The 21398-nt window shown below is 48.1% G+C and overlaps 1 protein-coding gene across 2 annotated transcripts in view; it reads left to right on the top strand.

Annotated features, from left to right (window-relative positions):
- The window catches only part of PRDM16 (PR/SET domain 16), a 192705-nt gene that overhangs the window by 147747 nt on the left and 23560 nt on the right, over positions 1-21398 (top strand). The window contains exons 5-8 of one of the 2 annotated variants that reach the window (XM_053962963.1): positions 5462-5564; positions 10921-11119; positions 17376-17523; positions 18655-18808. In XM_053962963.1, the coding sequence (XP_053818938.1) occupies positions 5462-5564; positions 10921-11119; positions 17376-17523; positions 18655-18808 (604 nt within the window). Of the gene's footprint in view, positions 1-5461; positions 5565-10920; positions 11120-17375; positions 17524-18325; positions 18431-18654; positions 18809-18987; positions 19133-21398 lie in introns of those variants that run through there. The other variant, XR_008434610.1, reaches the window with a different exon arrangement.

The raw sequence follows: 21398 nt of genomic DNA, 5'->3' as shown, positions 1-21398 counted from the left end.
AAATCCCTGCAGCAGGGAAATGGGGCTGGTCCTTAGGAAGGGCCCTAATTAATGAGGTAATTCTGGGATGGACTTTTCCCTCTCACCCTGCTCCATCCCTTGCCATGACTCTGGGAGTGATTAAAGCTCATTCCCAGGCTCTGTCTGCTCCAGAACTCCTTTTCTCTGTGGGAAGATGAGATGGTGCTGGGCTCTGAGTGAGACAAAGCCCAGAGTGTGATTGTTGTGGTTCTGCAGGGCCGATATTTCAGTGATTGTACCAAATTGTTCTGTTTTAGCAGCAAAAATAGACAGCCAGAGCTGCCCCAAGTTCACATCCACAGCAGATCCCTGTATCAACCCAGGCTGGAACAGGATTCCTCTGGGTTATTTCTACTTTCCCTTCTTGTTTGTTTGTTTGGGTTGTTGGTTTGTATTTTTTTGGGGGGGTATTGGGTTTCTTGAGGGTTATTTTTTTGTTTGGTTGTTTGCTTTTTTTCCCCCCCCCCTTCCTTTTATTTTTCCTTTCTTCAACACCCCGTGCCCAGAATAATTCTGATAAAAATCAAGAAAAGGAGTATTCTCAGTACCACCAAACCCTACTTATCCTGTTAACTATTTAGTGTCAAACAAAGCTGGTAATTTGGAGAGCTGCCCATGCTGTGGTGGGAAACACGAAATGATGAAGTGTGGGACTTTTCCATAAACAAACAGAATTGATTTGTGAATGTAAATCTTCTGCTGGATTAGTAAATCTGAGCTTTTTCAGTGCACGACAAATAAAAAAGGCTTTGATGAGCCCAGACCATCAGCAGTATGACTGAAAGATGAAGTTAATTACCATAACGAAATGTTTGACGAAATTAATGTGACTCCAGCAGAATCCAACTTTTCCCTGATCATTAAAGGAGCCTGTCTTATTTTCTGGAAGGAGATGTTTTGAAATACAAGGAGCTACTTTATTCTGAGAAAAAAAGGAGAGGAAAAAGAGCTAAAGGGTGAGACCAGGGCACTGTCAACCCTTGGAGGGGCATTCTGAAGGATTTTTCCCCTGTAAAACTTGTGACTATCTCTGAACCTGATGGACCTTTTAGACCATGGCTGGTGTTTTAGTGCTGCTTTGGGTTGCCAGCTGTGCGTGTGTTAATAGCTATTTTATTTTATTTTATTTTATTATTTTATTTTATTTTATTTTATTTTATTTTATTTTATTTTATTTTATTTTATTTTATTATTTTCCCTTGGCCCATCCCGAGTTCTGTTTTTCCAAGTCAGTCCTGAGCTCTGGGCTCACTCCTAGGCTGCCTTTTGGGGTTTTTTTCAGGCACTTTTCCCTTTAAGTTCACTGTGGTTTGGTCCTGGGAAAAGCTTTTTTTGTAGAACAAGCAGGGAGGAGCACTGAAGTGCAAATGAAAAAGATAACGAGAAAAAGGAAAATTTTATTTCGCAGTGGAATCCCCAGAATGAGCTCCCGGGCTGGGTGGAGCGGGGTCTCTCAGCCCTGTTCTCACCTGTGCACAGGTGTGTGTCCTGTGGCAGCCTGGTGCTGCTCGGCGTTTCCACCTGAGGTTTTGGGGCTGCACAGGCCCAGGGAGATGCCCAGATCCTGCCCGCAGCACCAGGTCCCATTTTTGGACTCTCAGCTGGATGAGGACAGGTGTGCCTGCCCTGGGAGAGCCGTTTGCAAAGCGGTGCAAAACAGGGCTGGAATTACAGCAGGGATCCTGGCGGCACAGGGGTGGCTGGCTGGGCACCTGGGGATATTTTGTCAGCAGTGGGATTTCATTTCCCATCCCTAATCTTTGTGTCTGTGGCCATCCCTGCTCCGAAACTCCCAGTGAGAGATGCCCGGGCAGTGCTGGGTGCCGGAGCTCAGGTGAGCTCGGAGCTCAGGCACCGGCGAGTTCGCAGTGGGGCTGCGGGGAGGTGTCGGCTGAGCTGAGCCCGGCGGGGAGGGAGGGAGGCAGGGCCAGCAGCCGGCCGGTGAGGACCGGGATGCGCCGGGGCTCCCGAAAAGGGCTGTACCGAGTGCTCGGCAAGGGCTGTACCCCCGGTAAGGGCTGTACCGGAGCTCCCGGTTAGGGCTGTACCGAGTGCTCGGCAAGGGCTGTACCCCCGGTAAGGGCTGTGTCACAGCACTCGGTTAGGGCTGTACCGAGTGCTCGGTAAGGGCTGTACCCCCGGTAAGGGCTGTACCGGAGCTCCCGGTAAGGGCTGTACCGGGTGCTCAGTGAGGGCTGTACCCCCGGTAAGGGCTGTGTCACAGCACTCGGTACCGGAGCTCCTGGTTAGGGCTGTACCGGGTACTCAGTGAGGGCTGTACCCCCGGTAAGGGCTGTGTCACAGCACTCGGTTAGGGCTGTACCGGAGCTCCCGGTTAGGGCTGTACCGGGTGTTCAGCCAGGGCTGTACCGGGTACTCAGTGACGGCTGTATCCCCGGTAAGGGCTCTACCGGAGCTCCCGGTTACGGCTGTACAGGGTGTTCAGTTAGGGCTGTACCGACTGCTCGGTAAAGGCTGTATCAGAGCACTCGGTTAGGGCTCTACGGAATGCTCAGTGAGGGCTGTACCCCCGGTAAGGGCTGTGTCACAGCACTCGGTACCGGAGCTCGCGGTAAGGGCTGCCCCGCAGCCCGCGGGCACCGCAACTCCCCGTTCATGGGGGCGGCTGTGGCTCCGTGTGCCCCGGCCTTGGAGCGGCTGCACAGACACGGCCCGGCTGCCCTTCTTCCCTTCCCTCCCCTCCCGTTCCCTCCTCTTCCCTTCCCTGCCCTCCCCCCGATCGGCCCGGCCGCCGGCACCGGAGGAGCGCAGCGGCCGCGGGACAGGAGCGAGCAGGTCAGGGGAACCCGGCCCGGCCCGGCCCGGCCCGCTCCGTTCGCATTGCCCGGGACCGGCTCCGAGGCACCGGCGCGGTCCCCGCGGCGGCGGCGGGGCCGGTGACGGGCGGCGTCTGCCACCTGCTGGGGCGGGCAGGGGCCGCGCTCCGGGCCCCGATCCCGATCCCAATTTTGATCCCAATCCCGATCCCCATCCCGATCCTGATCCCCATCCTGATCCCAATCCCGATCCCCATCCCCATCCCCATCCCCATCCCCATCCCCATCCCCATCCTGCTCCCGGCAGCTGCAGGAGCGCGCTCCACCGGCAACTTTTCTTCGGTGTGTCCCGGGGAGAGGGGGGAGCCCCGGTACTGCTGCTGAGAGCCCTCGCCCCCCGCCGCTGGAGCGGGATCGGGATCGGGAGGCGCCGGGCAGCGGCGGGGGCGACAGAGCGAGTTAATTATCCCGAGGGACGGGGATCGTAATTATCCCGAAGGGCTCCGCTCGTGGAGCTGCGGGCGCTCCTGTGTAACAAGTGCGGGGACCGGGAAGCAGCGCGGGTCCGGGGCGGATCGCGGGCCGTCCTGGTGCTCCGTGGAACGCGGGGTGATCGCTCGGGAGCTTCCTGACCTCAGTGTGGAGGGGAAGTTCTGAGCGGCAACCGCACCCCAAGGTCCCCGCCGCACCGCGTGGTGGCTCTGGGAGGGATATCCCCTGTCCCTGCAGCTCTGGGAGCGATGTCCCCCTGTCCCTGCAGCTGTGGGGGTGATGTCCCCTGTCCCTGCAGCTGTGGGGGCGATGTCCCCTGTCCCTGCAGCTCTGGGAGCGGTGTCCCCCTGTCCCTGCAGCTTTGGGAGCGATGTCCCCTGTCCCTGCGGCTCTGGGAGCGGTGTCCCCTGTCTCTGAAGCTCTGAGAGCGGTGTCCCCTGTCCCTGCAGCTTTGAGAGCGGTGTCCCCTGTCCCTGCAGCCCTGGGAGTGGTCCCTGCAGCCTCCCTGCAGCCTCCCCTGTCCCTGCAGCCGCCCGTCCCTGGAATCGCATCCCTGTCCCTGCGGTCACATCTCCCCGCAGCCGCAGCTCCAGGATGGGGAGGACAATTTTGGGAGCATCCCGGGCAGCCGCTGCTCCCGCCGGGCCGGGGCCACGCTTCTGCCAAAGCCTCGTGTTCCGTGCCAGGGAGGGAGGGAAAGGGACTCTGGGAAGAGAAATGCATGGTGGTGACACAATTAATGCAAGCCAGGCAGGAATTTAGGAGCTGTGTGTGTTCCTTCCCCATAAACACAGGCTGGCAGAGGCAGAGTGGCAGCAAATTTCAGGAATTGTTCTGGGTGAAATGCGGTTTTTACCCTGAAAAAGAATTCCTTGAATTGTTGTTAAATGCAGTGCTAAGAAAACCTGGAAGTTAATAACGTTACCAGGTGAATTCTCAGGGTATTGTGTTAGGACAGGGTCCAGTGTACTCCAAAAATTTGGAAAACATCTGGAGGACACTGAATCTCCTCGGGACAAAAGACACAGAGCTCCTGGAGCAGGTGCAGGGGAGGGAATGAGGCTCAGGTGTGACCCAGCTGTCACTGGACCCACTGCCCTGGTGCCTGTGGGACAGTGAAGATGAGGTGTGTGGGCTCTGCCCCTGTCTGAGCCCTGCTTCTGGTTTGGGGTTTTGTCCTGGTGCAGTGACAAAGGTCCAGGAGGTGAACGGAGCTGTGCTCAGGACATTGTGGAAGGTCCAGGATCTCAGACAGGAGCTCAGAATGTGGGCAAACTGCTCACCTGGAGTGGTTCATGTCTGTGCTTAGGGCTCAGGTCTAGGCTGTTATTTTATTTTATATTTTATTTTATAATTTATTTTATTTCATTTCATTTCATTTCATTTCATTTCATTTCATTTCATTTTTTTCTCTTAGCTTGGTCCACCCCAAGTTCTATTTTTGCGAGTCAGTCCTGAGCTCTGGGCTCACTCCTAGGCTGCCTTTTGGGATTTTTTCAGGCACTTTTCCCCTTAAGTTCACTGTGGTTTGGTCCTGGGAAAAGTGTTTTGTTTGTTTGTTTTTTTTTTTTTTTTTTTTTTTTTTGTAGAACAAGCAGGAAGGAGCACTGAAGTGCAAATGAAAAAGACAATGAGAAAAAGGAAAATTTTAGACGACTTTTTATTTCGCAGTGGAATCCCCAGAAATGAGCTCAGACAGCAGCTCAGAATGTGGGCAAACTGCTCACCTGGAGTGGTTCATGGGTGTGTTTAGGGCTCAGGTCTAGGCTGGTGGGGAGAATAATCAACAAAAGAATTCTGTGGAGATGTGATCATTCAGCTCTAACTCTGCTCAGAGAGCAGAGCCTTAAACGTGACAATTCCATCAGTTTCATCTTCCCTTCCCTGTGGCAAACACACTGAGCTCATAGGAGGACAGGGAAAAAAAGGGAAGATTTATTGTAATTTGAGGGAGAGAGGCTGTTGCCCAAAATCTTTTTTTCTTGTCCAAACCCTGTGAAACTCTGACACCCAAAGAGTCAAATAAAGGCAGGAAAACGAGCTCTGAGCAGCAATTATCCCAAATCGAGGGACAGCCTCCCCTATTAGCCAAAGTAATTTGAATTATTGGTTAAAATATAAACCACAAGCCTTTGCATATTTACCCTGTCTGTTCTGTTTGTGATTCCCAGGTCTATTATAAAGTTATTAAAGAGATTGAGCCGGGGGAAGAGCTCCTGGTGTGTCTGAAGGAAGGAGGTTATTCCCTCGGGAACATGGCACCCAGCATGGAAGGTAAGGCCTCCCCAGGAGCTTCTGCTCCTCTCTGCAGCTCCCCTGGCACCCTCAGCCAGGGCAGGGCTGGGGCAAAACCTGAGCCAGGACCTGCCCCTTCTGCCACTGTCTGGATTTTGTGCTCATTTTCACTCTTTTTCTGGTGAGAGAGGCCCAGTGCACAATCCTGAGTTTTTTTATCAGCCTCAAGCAGCTTCATTTCCTTCTCGTTGTGGGTTTGGGTATGATCAGAGGTGCCTTTTCCATCCCCAGGGCCACCAGGTGCCTTTGGGTGTAATAAAAATGGCCAAAGCATCCCAAGGCTTGGTAACCACCAGCCTGCAGAGATTTAGGGAATCTGGAAAAGAGGGGTCCAGGCAGGGGGTGGAAGAGTCATCACTAAAATTATTATTTCTGGGTTGAAGACACCTCATCTTTCTCTGCAGCAGCTGTGAGCAGGTAGCAGGACACACACATGGAGTGTTCTGGAAATCTGAGAGTGCTCCCAGCACTGATTTTCCTCTCTTAGGATGCTTTTTCCCACATTCATCCAAGACTCTGACACTACAGATGCTGTGCAAGGAGGCGACCTCTGAGGAAAACTGGGAAGGATGTGCCCAACATCATTATCCATGATTTATTTCTATAAATACTCTAGAAACAATTTCTATAAATACTGGTAAATTCTCATTTACCAGCTGTTTTTAAACTAGTGGTTTTAAACTAGTAATTGGAAATAATGCTCCATAAAATTAATTTATGAAATTGGAGTTCTCTCTGGGTATCCCACAATATATTTATTTTATTTTATTTTACCTGTACATAAGTATAATTTCTCATGCAAATTTGCATTAAAATCCTGCACAATCAGTTTCCAATATTTCTGGAAAATGGGATAGTTTGAGGATTTGTGCTGCTGGAAGTTCATTTGCTGAAGGGCTGGGGGTGACGTGTGGTATTTGCTCCCTCGCTCATATCAAGTTTGGGACTATTTTTTTACTGCTCTCCACCACAAAAAAAGTTAATTATTTTCTCAAGACCAACACACAGAGATGAATAATTTCTGCACTTTTTTTTTTTTTTTTTGATGTCAAGGAGAAATCTGAATGAAAACTCACCGCTGTTCTGCATTTCAGCTTCTAACAGGCTTTTATGTGAACGAGCAAAAAGTGCTCCTTGTTTTCCATCTCTGTCATTATGGAACATTTATCTGGATCTTCCTGGTAACATCTAGTGCTTTTGCTGCATAATTGCTGTCAAATTATGCCAGGCCAACATTAAATATTTGACTCCTTAATACTTTTTTACTTTCAGCAGGGCTATCTTCCTGCTGCCTCGCACCCCCAGCTCACTTCGGAATTAACAGGAAAGAAAATGCAAAATCGTTCAGCACAAAGATAATTATCATAAAAATCTTTCCTCCCAACCCCAGCCAAACACAGCAGACCCCTTATCACTGCAGGAATTTTGAGTAGGGCACTTGAACTCCTTTGAGATTCGAGTCTGGTAGATTAGCATGTAGATGCCACATAATTGTGTTCCCCTTGGTTTCTCTGAAAGCTATTAGGCACTGATTTATTTTTCTGTTACATTCCTGCTTTGTCCTGAGTGTTACTGATGGAACTTCAGATAGGCACATATAACCATAGATTTGACAAACACGGCACAGAGAACAGGCAGCAATTTCGGTGTGACTGGGGCTGTTCTTTTCTTTGCAGCCCCTTCTCCCTGTCACACAGTTACCTTTGTGAAGGGCAGTATTTTCGTTTGAGATGCTTAAAAAAAGGGGGGGGGGGAACTTTAATGAGAACTTGCTTTGAAAGGCGACCTTTTTATTTTTGGTACTTACAGGCAGGAAAAAAAAGGAACAGTTGAATGAACCTGGAGCCTACAAAGTGGGTGTCTGATACAGACACAAAATCAACACCAGGTCTCAGCTCAGCCCTGATCCTCCGTGCTGGTTTAGGTTTCGGTTTTGCAGGGGATGGTCTGGTCCTAAGCCAGGGTCAGGTCCTTGCCCTGCAGGGTGTTTGTTGAGGAGTCTGGTCTGGGATCTGCTGGGGGTCAGAGCTGGGAATGCCAGAGGAATGGGGGTTGGATATGGATCAGTTATCATGGGATGATTTGGGCTGGAAGGGAGCTGAAGGATGATCTTATCCCACCCTCCTGCCGTGGCAGGGACACCTTCCACTGTCCCAGGCTGCTCCAATCCCCCTCCAACCTGGCCTTGGACACCTCCAGGAACCCAGGGGCAGCCACAGCTGCTCTCCCACCTGATCTGGTTTTCCTTTTCCTGTCTGAGCATCAAAACAGGATTTACAGCCAGTGGCAACATGAATAACACGTGGCTACGAGACTTTTAATCATATTTTTGTCAGCTCTCTAAGCCTCCTTTCAATACAAATTTCTTTTTCCAAACCCAGATATTCTGAAGCACAGGAATTGCTTTTCCTCTCCTCCATCTTTCCACCTGCTGTGTTTGATGTCCTCTTGGATCGTGTGTGATTTGAGTGAGATATGGCAAAGGACCAGGAGAATTGGAAGCTAAATCCCTTTTCTGAAATATTCTGGAGGCAATTAAGATATTTCACCTCCTTCCCTGCTCTGTAAGCTCACAGAAAGGACAAAAATGTGTCGTTGTCATTGGTAAGAGCAGGCAGGGTGTGCTGTGGGAGGGGAGGCAGTTATCCAGCTTTAGCCAGGTATGGAGGAAATGACTCTCCATGGCTGCTTTTCCAAACCCAGAGAGGATTTCTGCTTCCTACAGGAGAGTTTGGGTGAAATAAGCTGCAAGGAATCATGTAAATCTCAAACTGGAGCAGGAAGAATTCCACCTGGATTGGTGGAAGGAATTTTGTTGCGTTTTCTGTGAAGTCAAAAGAAGGAAAAGAAAAAAAATCTGTTTCCTCCATTCCAAGTGTTTTCAGGTCTGGGGATTTGCCAGGTGGAGCTTGAGGGACACTGGGAGTTTGGTAGGAGCTTGTTAAGAGGTGAAGGGACCTGGGGCTTCCCAGCCTGGAGGATTTCAGTCGCTCCTCCAAAAATTCCTTCCTGGTTAAGCCACTGCTGCATTTACAAGAGAGTAAAGAGGGGAAATGTTGGCTCTGAGGTGGAGAAACACCTCACCAGAGAAGTTCTGTGTCTCTGGAGTTTGATGCTACACTTTTTTTTTCTTCTTCTTTTTTCTTCTTTTCACTCCTAAAAAGTAGTTTGGAGTATTTGAATGGTAGGTGAGGCAGAGTCTCTCCATACTGTTATTGGTGTCCTGATTTCCAGGTTTCCCTCCTCAGGGACATGGCACACATGAGATACACATTGGTCCTGTTCTACAAAATGCAGTAAAGAGAATTTCTCTGAGGAGCAGAGCAGAGCCTGACCCACCTCATGGTGAGGCTGCTGCCAGCAATCTCAGAGTGCATAAACTCTCAAAGTGAGCTGAAATGAGAATGATTTGGTATTTTCTTCCCTCAGGTCTTCTTTTCTAGTCAAAATCCCTTTGTTAAGTGGCTGGACTTTATTTCTTTTTGCACCTCTCTGTCGTGCAGCCCTGTGGGTGCTGTGGGATCATCCGTGTGGGTGGCTCTGGGAGCCCTGGGCAGGCTGCTGGGATGCTAAAACCTTTGCCAGACCCCAAAAATTAGAGCTCCTTGGTTCTGTAGGAGTAAAGTTTAATGTCAAGTTCTATAACTCAGGAATAAAATCAATTAGTAGTGTGAGATGTTTCTCCACATCACCCTATGTACAAACCCCAATCTTTTTGGTGTAATGACACTTTTGAATTTCCACCTACACTTAGTTCTGTTTCTCTCCAGTTACCACAGGGGATATTTTTCATTTCCCTGTCATTCCATCAAATATTGAGGATGGCTCAGCCAGGCTGTGCTGGCTGAGTTTTGGTGATACTTTCTTTTTCAGCTGGGTTTGATTTTCCCCATGTCGAGACTTTCCGTGTAGGTGTGCAGAGTGTGCAGAGGGTTTCCTCTGCCCACATCGCTGCTGCAGCAGCCTCTGGGACCTTGCCTTGCTCAGTTTTAAACTCAGGTTTAAGCAGAGAAAAGGGAGATGGGAGCTGAGCACCCAGGTGGGAGCACGGAGATCTCTGGGTGTGACAGTGCCTGTGGTTCCACTCCTGTCACACTCATAACAAAATTAACCCTGATTTATATAAAACACCATTCCAGGCCTTAAAGCTCAGCCTAAGTCTTTGCAGTTGTGCAAAATTTGGTGCAAAAAAGTGCAAGGGGGGACTTTAAAGCACAGGGGTTGAAGATTTTGCCCCTAGAACATGAGCACGGCCACATCCCACCCCAGCATCCCCTCTCTGCAGAGCAGGGAATGGATCAGCTCCACCACAGCATCGCCTTTGGCTGCAGCTCTCAGAATATTCCCACTCCTCCCTCGGAGATAATGCCCTCACCACAGGCTGTTCCTTCTGGGAGTGCAGTTATCAGAAAAAGAGAACCAGGCAGAGCAGCAGAGCGTGGAGGAAGAGGGTAGGGGAGGACAGGGAAACGCGGCTCCAGTGACTCACAGGGGGCTGGAAAGCTTCTGTTCCAGGGTGGAGAAACCCAGAGCTATCCCGACTCCCTCACAGAGCTTGTTCTCCTGGAAAATTTACAGCTCTGAGCTGATTGTTTGGCTTGGCACCATGGTCAGGATGCTGCCTTGTAAACTTAATAATAGCTGCCCTCTTTTTAATTTGTTTGACCTTGACTACAGTAATTTATTATGTGCATTAGAACTTTAAAAAAAAAATAAATAAAGGGAAAAAAAATTAGCTAAGAGCACAGCAACAAAGCCTTTGGCTCCCTGCTCTTCCTTCCATGGTGCTCTGGTCTGGGACTCCTCGGGCTGATGGAGCCCTGAGCTCCTGCAGTGGAAAATTGAGAGGAGAACATTAGACAGACAATTTCTTAGAAAGAAGCTTCTCCAGGTTTGTGCTGTGGCAGTTTGCTTTTCTCACTATCTGTGTTTCTATGAGTCTGGCTTGTTCCTTTTTCCCTGGCAGGCCCTTCTGAGGAAAACTCATTCATAATTTCAACCCCCCTCCTTGCAGACAAGCGCAGCACCCCGGAGTGAGCCCAGAATTTTGTGTATCTCCCAATCCCTGTAGGTCTCTCCATCTCAGCAGAGGCCAAGACACAAAGAAAACAAGATCTCTGGTTGTGTGATCTGATTTTTTTTTTCTCTTAATGCTTAAAGTGAAAGCAGCTGCTGGCACAGCCTCCCTTGGGTTCTCTCCCCTCTCACTTGCGAATTCTCTTTGTTTGTTTGTTTGCTGGACTCGGGGAGCTTTGCCTCCTCTCTGGGTCCCACAGCCCGGGCTGGTTGTGTTTCCTGGGGCAGGGCTGACCATGGGCTGCTGTGTGTGTTGCAGAGGAGCCCTCGTTCCGCTGCGAGGACTGTGATGAGCTGTTCCAGTCCAAGCTGGACCTGCGGCGCCACAAGAAGTACGGCTGTGGTGCCGTGGGGGCCCTGTACGAGAGCCTCAGCGACGACATCAAGCAGGAAGGCCTCGGAGATGGACAGGTCTACGAGTGCAAGGACTGTGAGAGGATGTTCCCCAACAAATACAGGTACCCACTGAGAGCCAGACCCTCCTCTGGCCTCCCCTCTCCGTCCTGGCCAAAGGGGGGTGATGGGCGGCTGGGGAGGACTGAAGGGATCAACCTTTCCTTTTTCCATAGACACCTTTCCTTCCTCCATTAGAAACTTTTCCTTTCCCCATATAAACCTTTCTTTTCTCCATAGAGACCTTTCCTTCCTCCGTAGAAACCTTTCCTTCCTCTGTAGAAACCTTTCCTTTCCCCATATAAACCTTTCCTTCCTCCATAGAAACCTTTCCTTCCTCCATAGAAACCTTTCCTTTCCCCATATAAACTTTTCCTTTCTCCATAGAGACCTTTCCTTCCTCCATATAAACCTTTCCTTCCTCCATAGAAACCTTTCCTTCCTCCATAGAAACCTTTCCTTTCCCCATATAAACCTTTCCTTTCCCCATATAAACCTTTCCTTCCTCCATAGATACCTTTCCTTCCTCCATAGGCTTTAGGAATGTTCCTTTTGTGATAAACCTTTCCTTCCTTCATAGCATTTCAGAATGTTCTTTTTGGGATAAACTTTTCCTTTCCCCATAGACACCTTTCCTTCCTTCATAGGCTTTAGGAATGCTCCTTTTAGGATAAAATTTTCCTTCCTCCATAGCTTTTCAGAATATTCTTCTTGGAATAAACCTTTTCTTTCCCCATAGATACCTTTCCTTTCTCTGTAGACACCTCTCCTTCCTCCATAGTCTTTAGGGATGTTCTTTTGGGATCAACATTTCCTTCCTCCATAGAAATCTTTCCTTCCTCCATAGGCTTTAGGAATGTTCTTTTTGGGATAAACCTTTCCTTTCCGCATAGACATCTTTTCTTTCTCCAGAGGCTTTAGGAATGTTCCTTTTGGGATAAACCTGTCATTTCCCCATAGACACCTTTCCTTTCTCCATAGAAACCTTTCCTTTCTCCATAGCACTTCAGAATGCTCCTTTTGGGATCAACCTTTCCTTTCTCCATAGCATTTCAGAATGTTCTTTTTGGGATAAACCTTTCCTTTCTCCAGAGAAACCTTTCCTTTCTCCATAGCACTTGAGAATGTTCCTTTTGGGATGAGCCTTTCCTTTCTCCCTAGTAACCTTTCCTTTCCCTGCAAGGTTCAGGAATGTTCACTTTGGGACCCTCTGTAGCTGCTGGGCAGTGTTTTATTCCACCTTGATTTCATATTTCACCTTGCTTTCCACTGCCCGTTGGTAGAAGCACCCAAGGGTTGTTGGTGGGAAGTTTAAGGGGTTCTTTTCTGAGAGACTTGGGTGGGATCTTTCCACCATCTGCTCTCTTTTGCCCTGGTTCTGTTTTTTTCTGAAGGAAAAAACCACCAATATTAGTTCAGTCACCATGTGCATGAAGGCTTCTTTTAAATTTAATTCTTGGTCATTTGAGATGAGTGGGTTTAAAGAGGTGTCAATGCCCTAAGAACTCGTAATATGGCCACAAGCTCCTATTTGATCTGGTTGGAACAATTAAAAATTCTATTCCAATCAAATTTTTAAGTTTCTTTGTGTTCACCAAATGTTCTTGTGACAGCAACATGAAAAGGAAAAAAAAAAAAGAAGATTGGAAGTTGGATAACGCCTGCTTATTTTTTAATTTGCAACAATTATTCAGTTATTATTATGACTATACGGCAACTCTAAATAAGAATTAAACTTCTTTTTAAAAGAGAAAATATTTTAACTCAGGTTTTAACTGAAAATCTGAATTTTTTTAAAAACAGAATGTGGTAGTAATGAAATGCAGCTTTAACACAGCAATCTTTGAGCTCTCTAATTCATTGGCAAAGTAAGACTCAAATAGTTAAATATTAGGAGCCAGCTTTAAAAGTTGAGGGTTTTTTTAAATCACTTTAAGATTGTGTTTATTTGCACCCTAAGCCTTGATAAAAGCCTTTATAAAATTCTATAAAAGCAGAGTTTTCTGTGTTTACCGGAGGCTGAAGTTCTCACATACTCATTTCTTTTGCCTTCTTGGGTGAACAAACCCCGTGCACCACAAGATTTGTTATAAAACTGTGAGAACTGGCAATCCCCTGTCAGGCTCTGCCTGAGCAGAGCAAAAACCTCGAGGTTAAAGCCCCTGTTTCGCTTCAGTTTAACATTTAAAAACCTGCATTTGTCACTTTGAACTTAATTACATTGATGCTTTCAGCTCTCTGATCTGGGTGAGGAACTGAGAGGGAAAAAAACCCTATTTTAAAAAATGCAGAAAAAGGTGAAGCCTACAGAGAATTCCCTGTATCTGCATGGAAAAGAGCTTGGGAATTATAGAATCTGGGATGGGTCCTGGGATTCCTGTGTGGGATCCTCTTAGGCCAGTGTGGTTTCTTTAATCCTCACCCCATGTTTCTACATTGGGTACTCATTAGAAATAAGAGGCTGCAATTTTCTTCTTTTTTTTTTTTATCTGACAAGACAAGGAGAACTTCCTTCAAATGTTTTCAATATTAAGGATTTTAGTAAAAATTCCAATTCTTTTATCCATCATTGTCAGGAGGTCTCTCCTCTTTAGCTTTCAGCACACTCTGATTTTTATGTTAACTAGGAAATAACCTTTTGAAATGTGTGTGTTGTATCCTATTTGTACCCTCTGTGTACTTCTGGCTCCCTAGGGGTCTGAACTGGCACTGTGGCCTTGGGTTTTTTTCCTTTTAGAACCAATATTTTGGGATAAGGAACATAAAGTTGATTTTTTTTTTTTGACAAGGGAAAAGAGAGTCAGCAGCATCCCCGTTTAGCTTTTGGCATGCTGGTGGATTGGTGTGGTGGGGAGGAAATCTCCACATCAGTCTCTCCCCCACCAATCTGCCAAGTTTAAAGTCACTAAAACACAAAATAAACCTGCTCCGAGTGCCTGGATGGTCTTAGAATTTTTCAAAGTTAATACAGATGAAATCAAGGATGCCACTGGGGACCTGAAATTGAGCATTTAGCAGCTGACTAAATAAATAAATGTTTTGCTAATCCCAGTAGGTACTTGCCTCTAAACAGCATATTAGCTTGTCCATATTTGCTGGAAATAAACTCATAAATCACAGTTAACAGGAGCGGATTTTTGGATGTGCATATAAAGGGTTTGTGTTACTTTGTGTGTGTTAAAAATCTGGTCATTTTAAAAGCACCATTTCTTGAGCAAAATGAATATTGCTGCTGCAAACCAGTGGGTTGGCATCTGTGAGGGGCATGTCTATGAATATGGATTATTTAGCTGGGATCAGGGCCGGTGCTTCAAGGGAGGAGTTTTGGGTGTTGAGTGATCAAGAATGACACAATTCCTGGGATCCTGAACCCCTCAGCTCGCTGGAAATGCCCAGGGACTATCTTCCCTGTGGCACTTAATGAAGACTGACAGGATTTTCCAGTAGTGTTCAGCTTTAATGTTTCTCTAAAAATACAGCCATGCTCTAAATGGTTTCATATCCATGGGTAGGGCCGTCAGGCAGGAGCAGATTCCACATGAGCTGGGGTTTTTTATTTAGAGCTCACAGTAAGAGTAGTGTTTGTAACTCCTGTTAACCTGCCCAAAGGAAGGAAAGGATGGAGATTTCCTTCCCCTGTTTCTCAGGACTGGCCTGAAATGTGTAGGATTCCTGGTTTGAGATGTGTAGGATTCCTGGTTTGAGATGTGTAGGATTCCTGGTTTGAGATGTGCAGGATTCCTGGTTTGAGATGTGTAGAATTCCTGGTTTGAGATATGTAGAATTCCTGGTTTGAGATGTGCAGGATTCCTGGTTTGAGACGTGCAGGATTCCTGGTTTGAGATGTGTAGGATTCCTGGCCTGGGATGTACAGGATTCCTGGCCTCACAGATACGAGATTTAAGGTCTCAGAGGTGCAGGATTCCTGGCCTGAGAGATCCAGGATCTAATGTCTGAGAGGTGGAGGGTTTAAGGCCTGAATTGTGCAGGTTTTCTGGCTGAGATATGCAGGATTCCCAGGATGAGAGGTGCAGAATTCATGGCCTGAGAGGTGCAGGGTTCAAGGCCTGAATTGTGCAGGATTTTTGTCTGAGAAGAGCAGGATTCCCAGCACTAGATGTGCAGGATTCCTGGCTGAGAGGTGCAGGATTCTCAGCCTAGGAGGATCAGGATTCCTGGCCTGGTATGATTTTGCTGGATGATCCTGGTGGATGTTTTTTGGCCTCAGAGATACAAGATTTAAGGTTTGAGATGTGCAGGATTCCTGGCCTGAGAGGTGCAGGATTTAAGGCCTGAAAGGTGCAGGGTTTAAGGCCTGAATTATACAGGATTTTTGTCTGAGAAGAGCAGGATTCCCAGCACTAGATGTGCAGGATTCCTGGCCTTACATGCAGGATTTAAGGTTTGAGAGGTGCAGGATTCCCAACATGAGAGGTGCAGGATTCCTGGGCAGGGGAGTGCAGGATTTCATGTCTGAGATGTGCAGGATTCCCAACATGAGAGGTGCAGGATTCCAGGGCAGGGAGGTGCAGGATTTAAGGTCTGAGATGTGCAGGATTCCATCATGAGAGGTGCAGAATTCCTGGCCCGAGAGGTCCAGGATTTAATGTCTGAGAGGTGCAGGGTTTAAGGCCTGAATTGTGCAAGTTTTCTGTCTGAGAGAAGCAGGATTCCCTGCCCAAGATGTGCAGGATTCCTGGCCTGAGAGGTGCAGGGTTTAAGGCCTGAATTATGCAGGATTTTTGTCTGAGAAGAGCAGGATTCCCATCACTAGATGTGCAGGATTCCTGGCTGAGAGGTGCAGGATTCTCAGCCTAGGAGGATCAGGATTCCTGGCCTGGTATGATTTTGCTGGATGATCCTGGTGGATGATTTTTGGCCTCAGAGATACAAGATTTAAGGTTTGAGATGTGCAGGATTCCTGGCCTGAGAGGTGCAGGATTTAAGGCCTGAGAAGTGCAGGGTTTAAGGCCTGAATTATACAGGATTTTTGTCTGAGAAGAGCAGGATTCCCAGCACTAGATGTGCAGGATTCCCAGCCCTAGATGTGCAGGATTCCTGGCCTTACATGCAGGATTTAAGGTTTGAGAGGTGCAGGATTCCCAACATGAGAGGTGCAGGATTCCTGGGCAGGGAGGTGCGGGATTTCATGTCTGAGATGTGCAGGATTCCCAACATGAGAGGTGCAGGATTCCCAACATGAGAGGTGCAGGATTCCCAACATGAGAGGTGCAGGATTCCTGGGCAGGGAGGTGCAGGTTTCCCATGGCACAGGGCACTGGAGCACCAGGTGCCACCCCTGCCGTGGCCCTGTGCCAGCAGCCACTCAGGATTGCCATCATCCCCCCAGTCTGGAGACGCTGCCAGTTGGCAGAAGGTGAAATTGCTGAGTGAAGTAATCAAAGATGTCTGACATTTAGAAGTGAAACGTGTTTGCACCTTATCATGTTTCTTCCCAACGGTGAGTCCCTGTGTTCTGGGAAGCCGTGGGCCGCCTGCCCATGAAAATGGACACATGAGAGGCTCAGCAGCAGCAAATATCTTTTCTTTCCCCAGGGGGATGCTGCAGAAGTTTTGGTCACAAAGTGCCCATTTTTCCCCTCAGGAATCTGTAGGATCATGGCTGAGTTTACTTTTCTTTTCCCCCTTGAGAATGGACTCAGGTATTTATAAGAAGTAGCATAAAACACATATTGAAGCAGAATAGGACGTCTTCCACCAGTGAAATAAATTTCAAAAACTTTAAATGGTGTTTGGATGTCATTGCCCTTCTCACAGTTGAGAGGCTGGAACACAAACCCTGTGAGGAACGGCTGAGGGAGCTGGGGGTGCTCAGCCTGGAGAAAAGGAGACTCAGGGGTGACCTCAGCACTCTCTACAGCTCCTGAATGGTGGCTGTGGCCAGGTGGGGTTGGGCTCTTTCTCCAGGCAGCACTGACAGAACCAGAGGACACAGTCTCAAGCTGGATCAAGGGAAATATAGGTTGGAAATTAGGAAAAAGTTTTTTACAGAAAGAGTGATAAAGTTCTGGAATGGCTGCCCGGGGAGGTGGTGCAGTCACCATCCCTGGGTGTGTTTAACAAAGCCTGGTGCCAGGCTTTAGTTGAGGTGTTGGGGCTGGGTTGGACTTGATGGGCTTGAAGGTCTCTTCCAACCTGGGGATTCTGTGATTCTGTGAATTCTGTGAGCTGCTCCCTTCCTGCTCTGAGGCACCCAGAAACTGGAAAACCCCCAGGCCCCACATCTGGTTCTCTGGGTCTCAGACCTGCCTCAGTGCCTGCTCTGGGTGCTCTGAAGGTCAGCCTGTCTCTCTTTTCCAGCCTGGAGCAGCACATGGTGATCCACACCGAGGAGAGGGAGTACAAGTGTGACCAGTGTCCCAAGGCTTTCAACTGGAAATCCAACCTGATTCGTCACCAAATGTCTCACGACAGTGGGAAACGGTTTGAATGTGAAAACTGTGTTAAGGTACAGTGAGGACACGGTCAGCCTGGGGGATTCACCTGGAGGAGGGTGCTGGGACCTGGGGGTTCAGGACACAGTGTCCTTGGGGGGATTCACCTGGGGGAGGACACTGGGATTTGGGGAAAAGGGTGCAGGACACAGTGTCCATAGGGTCTTCACCTGGGAGTGAGTGCTGTGACCTGGGGAGAGGGGTGCAGGACAGTTTCCACGGGAGACTTCACCTGGGAGAGGACACTGAGACCGGGCCAAGGGCTGCAGGGGATGGGTGGCCCATGGTGGCCCAGAGCAGGGTGATACAGGGAGAGGTGACCCCACTGTCCCTGTCCTAGAGAGAAGAGATGTCCTCACTGTGCTGGGCATCCCACTGGGGGTGTGGAGCTCAACACTCTTTTACGCCTCACTCCCCTTTGGTCACTCCCAGCTGGGTTCTGGGGTGGTGGTGAGGGCTGTACTGGGCAGATGAGGGTCAGCAAAGAGCTGTCCAACCATGAACACCACACAGTTGGGGAGGTGCCACAGACCTGTCCAACCATGAGCACCACACACTTGGGGAGGTGCCACAGACCTGTCCAACCATGAGAACCACACACTTGGGGAGGTGCCACAGACCTGTCCAACCATGAGAACCACACACTTGGGGAGGTGCCACAGACCTGTCCAACCATGAGCACCACACACTTGGGGAGGTGCCACAGACCTGTCCAACCATGAGAACCACATGCTCAGGGAGATGCCATGGACATGTCAAACCCAAACCATGAGCACCACACCTGGGGAGATACCACAGACCTGTCCAACCATGAGCACCACACACTTGGGGAGGTGCCACAGACCTGTCCAACCATGAGCACCACGCACTCAGGATTCAGGGAGGTGCCACAGACCTCTCCAACCATGAACACTCAAGGAGGTGCCACAGACCTGTCCAACCATGAGCACCCCACACTCAGGGAGCTGCCACAGCCTGGCAGAGCACAAACGGAGCTCTTTCATGACCTGTCCTCGCCTGTCCACCCCGTGCTCCTCAAGCCATGAGCAGCACTGTAAAAATAACCCAAACAAAATAAGTTTTTCACATGTAGGCTCTTCTCCTCCTGCTTTCCCCCCCCTCCTGAAGGCGTTTTTCCCTCGCAGGTGTTTACGGACCCCAGCAACCTCCAGCGGCACATCCGCTCACAGCACGTGGGGGCGCGGGCCCACGCCTGCCCCGACTGCGGCAAGACCTTCGCCACCTCCTCGGGCCTCAAGCAGCACAAGCACATCCACAGCACTGTCAAACCTTTCATATGTAAGTTGTCACGGCCATCACCAGCCCGGCGCTGGCTGTAATTGCAGGGATCCTGCAGGGGCCCCCCAGCCCTCCCATCCCCGGCCGCTGTAATTTTATAGCTCAGAGCACAAGATGAAATTTTTTTTTTTTCCTTCTTTTTTTTTTTTTTTTTTTTTGCATGCTCCCTGTTTTTTCAGTAAACATTCGTGGCAGTTTTTGACTTTCTTGACAAGTTAAAAGCTGAGTCTCTCAGCGGTCACAGCGATGCCATTTTCTCATATCTTTTCTTTCTCTCGTCTTTTTTTGCCTTAATCGCTTTTGAATGTTCCTGTTGGTGACATAAATAAATAGCTGGCACAGCCTGATCGAAATGTTTTACAGGGGTGCCTCAAATCCTGGAGCCGTTGTAAAGAACTTGGAATAATCACAGAGATGAGAAGGTGTTTTTTAAAAAGAAAGTCTTTTCTTCTTTATTTACTGCATGTTTCATCTAGATAATGCTGGGAGCCAAATAAACAGCAGATGAACTGTGTCCTCAGTGCTCTCCTTGGTGGGATATTTCCAGAAGGGCATTTTCCCTGGAGAGCCACCCATCTCAGTCCTTGTCATTCCCAGGGCTGTATATTTTTTTAATTGGCACAGCACCCATTGGGTTTGGATAACTCTGCAGGGAGCTGGATGGTGTCACAATAAAGCTCCAGGAACTTTAGGGATCACTTCCTGACACTTCAGAACACGTTGCTCAGGCACGGGCCAGGATCTGGGTTTGATTCCAGGCTTTGATGTTACGGTAGGGAAGCCACTGAACCCACTCCTGCCTTTTTTCCCCCTGTTGGAATAATGGGAACAGCATGCAGGAATATCCTGGGAGACTCATTTCATTAATGTCCCGAGATAATCAGTGTCCTGAGATAATCAGCTGGGTGTCAGCAGAGGAAGAAGAAACGCTCCTCTCGCTCATTTGGCTGCAATTTTTCACTGGGCACATGAAAGGGATAATTTGACTCCCAGGATTGCTGCAGGGAGATGAGGGATTTCTCCTCATAATCTCCTCACTCTCACCTCATCAGAATTAGGGAGCTGTCAGACCAAATCAAGCTGTGGAACAACTGCAGAGGGATCCTGCCTGGTCAGATGTGTCAGGTTGTTTTGGCCATCAATGTGGAATCCATTAACAACTTCAAATCCACCCGGCAGGATTCACCAGGAAGTTGGTTCTTTTTTTTCAGTGGAAGAAAAGGGTCTCTGTGTGTTTGTGTTTAATTTTTTACAATATTATATTTTGCTTTCAAAAGCCCCCAAACCTGTAACTTTATAACTGCAGAAATCAGGAGGACAAGAGAGGCCGTTCCACATGGAATTACTAAATCATTGGATAACTGGAGATTTAACAGAATTTTTCCAATTTTCCTTATTTAAGAAGGCTGATGGGAGCTGTCAGAGCTCTAGCACTTCTCTCTAGGGAATTTTGTTCAGTATTTATATATCTAGCAAAAATTCCTGGGGCAAAAAATGGAAGAATCCTGGAATCATAGAATGGTTACAGTTGGAAAAGCCCTCTGAGATCATCAGGTCCAACCCTTAACCCAGCACTGCTGTGCTCACCACTAAACCACGTTTCTAAGTGCCACATCCACAGGTTTTCCCAGCAATTCCAGGGACGGTGATTACTGATTCCCTCGGGAAAAAAAACAGAGATTGTTGTATTTAAAAGACTATCATGAAAATAAAAATCAGTAGTGCTGAATCTTCATGGAAAATAAATTCAGTGGTGCTTCTTTTAAGAACTCTATTTGAATATTTTTTGAGAAAACACTTTAAAATGGAGTAAAAAAGCCAAGTAAACCTTTTCTTTGCAAGTCTAAGGTAGCTGAAATAATACTTACAGAAGCCATAAAACTCTGTGTAGGCACTAAGAGCAATTCAGGAGACCTGAGCTGAGATTTTAAAGTTATTGGGATTGGCTCAATAATAATCCAAATAATGCAAAAATTAGGATTGGCTCAAACACCCAAACTCTTGTGATGACTTTCTTGTCCTGTTTGTGTTTCTCTGCAGCTCTGGGCTGTGTCAGGGCCCAACAATTAAATACTTGGGGGACAGACAGTGCAGCCTAAACTTACAGGGCAGTCAGAAAGCAGAGCCTTCAGTGACACTCCTTTGGATTTTGGGGTGCTCATCTGAACTGAAATGTCAAATTCATTGAATTTTATCCATCTCTGCTTTGAATTTCAATTGGAATTTATTGTATTATTGTATTTTCAGAGCTGCTAGTGAAATACTCTCCCACCAGTCATTCGATATTCAAGCACTGAAGGAAATCCTAAAGATTTAGGAAAGATTTAAGAGAAAATACAGGGAAAATCATGCTCACATGCACCTACCAGTAAAGCTGGGAGGAGGGAAGGAGCACTGAGCAGTCCCTGAGCTGGAGTGTCAGAACTTGGATTCATGTCCTTGCCTGTCCAACCCCAAACAATGTCCTTCCCCTGCTTTGTCTCAGTTTCCCTGCTCACAAAAGGGTGATAACAGCAGTTCCCCGGGGGAAGGAGTGTGTTAACTCACCACCACATTTATTCCCATGTTGAAAGAGGCACCAGATAATAAA

This window comes from Vidua chalybeata, chromosome 22 (genome assembly GCF_026979565.1).
Source record: "Vidua chalybeata isolate OUT-0048 chromosome 22, bVidCha1 merged haplotype, whole genome shotgun sequence".
NCBI classification, from domain to species: Eukaryota; Metazoa; Chordata; class Aves; order Passeriformes; family Viduidae; genus Vidua; species Vidua chalybeata.
This window is presented reverse-complemented; position numbering and strand designations above follow the sequence as displayed.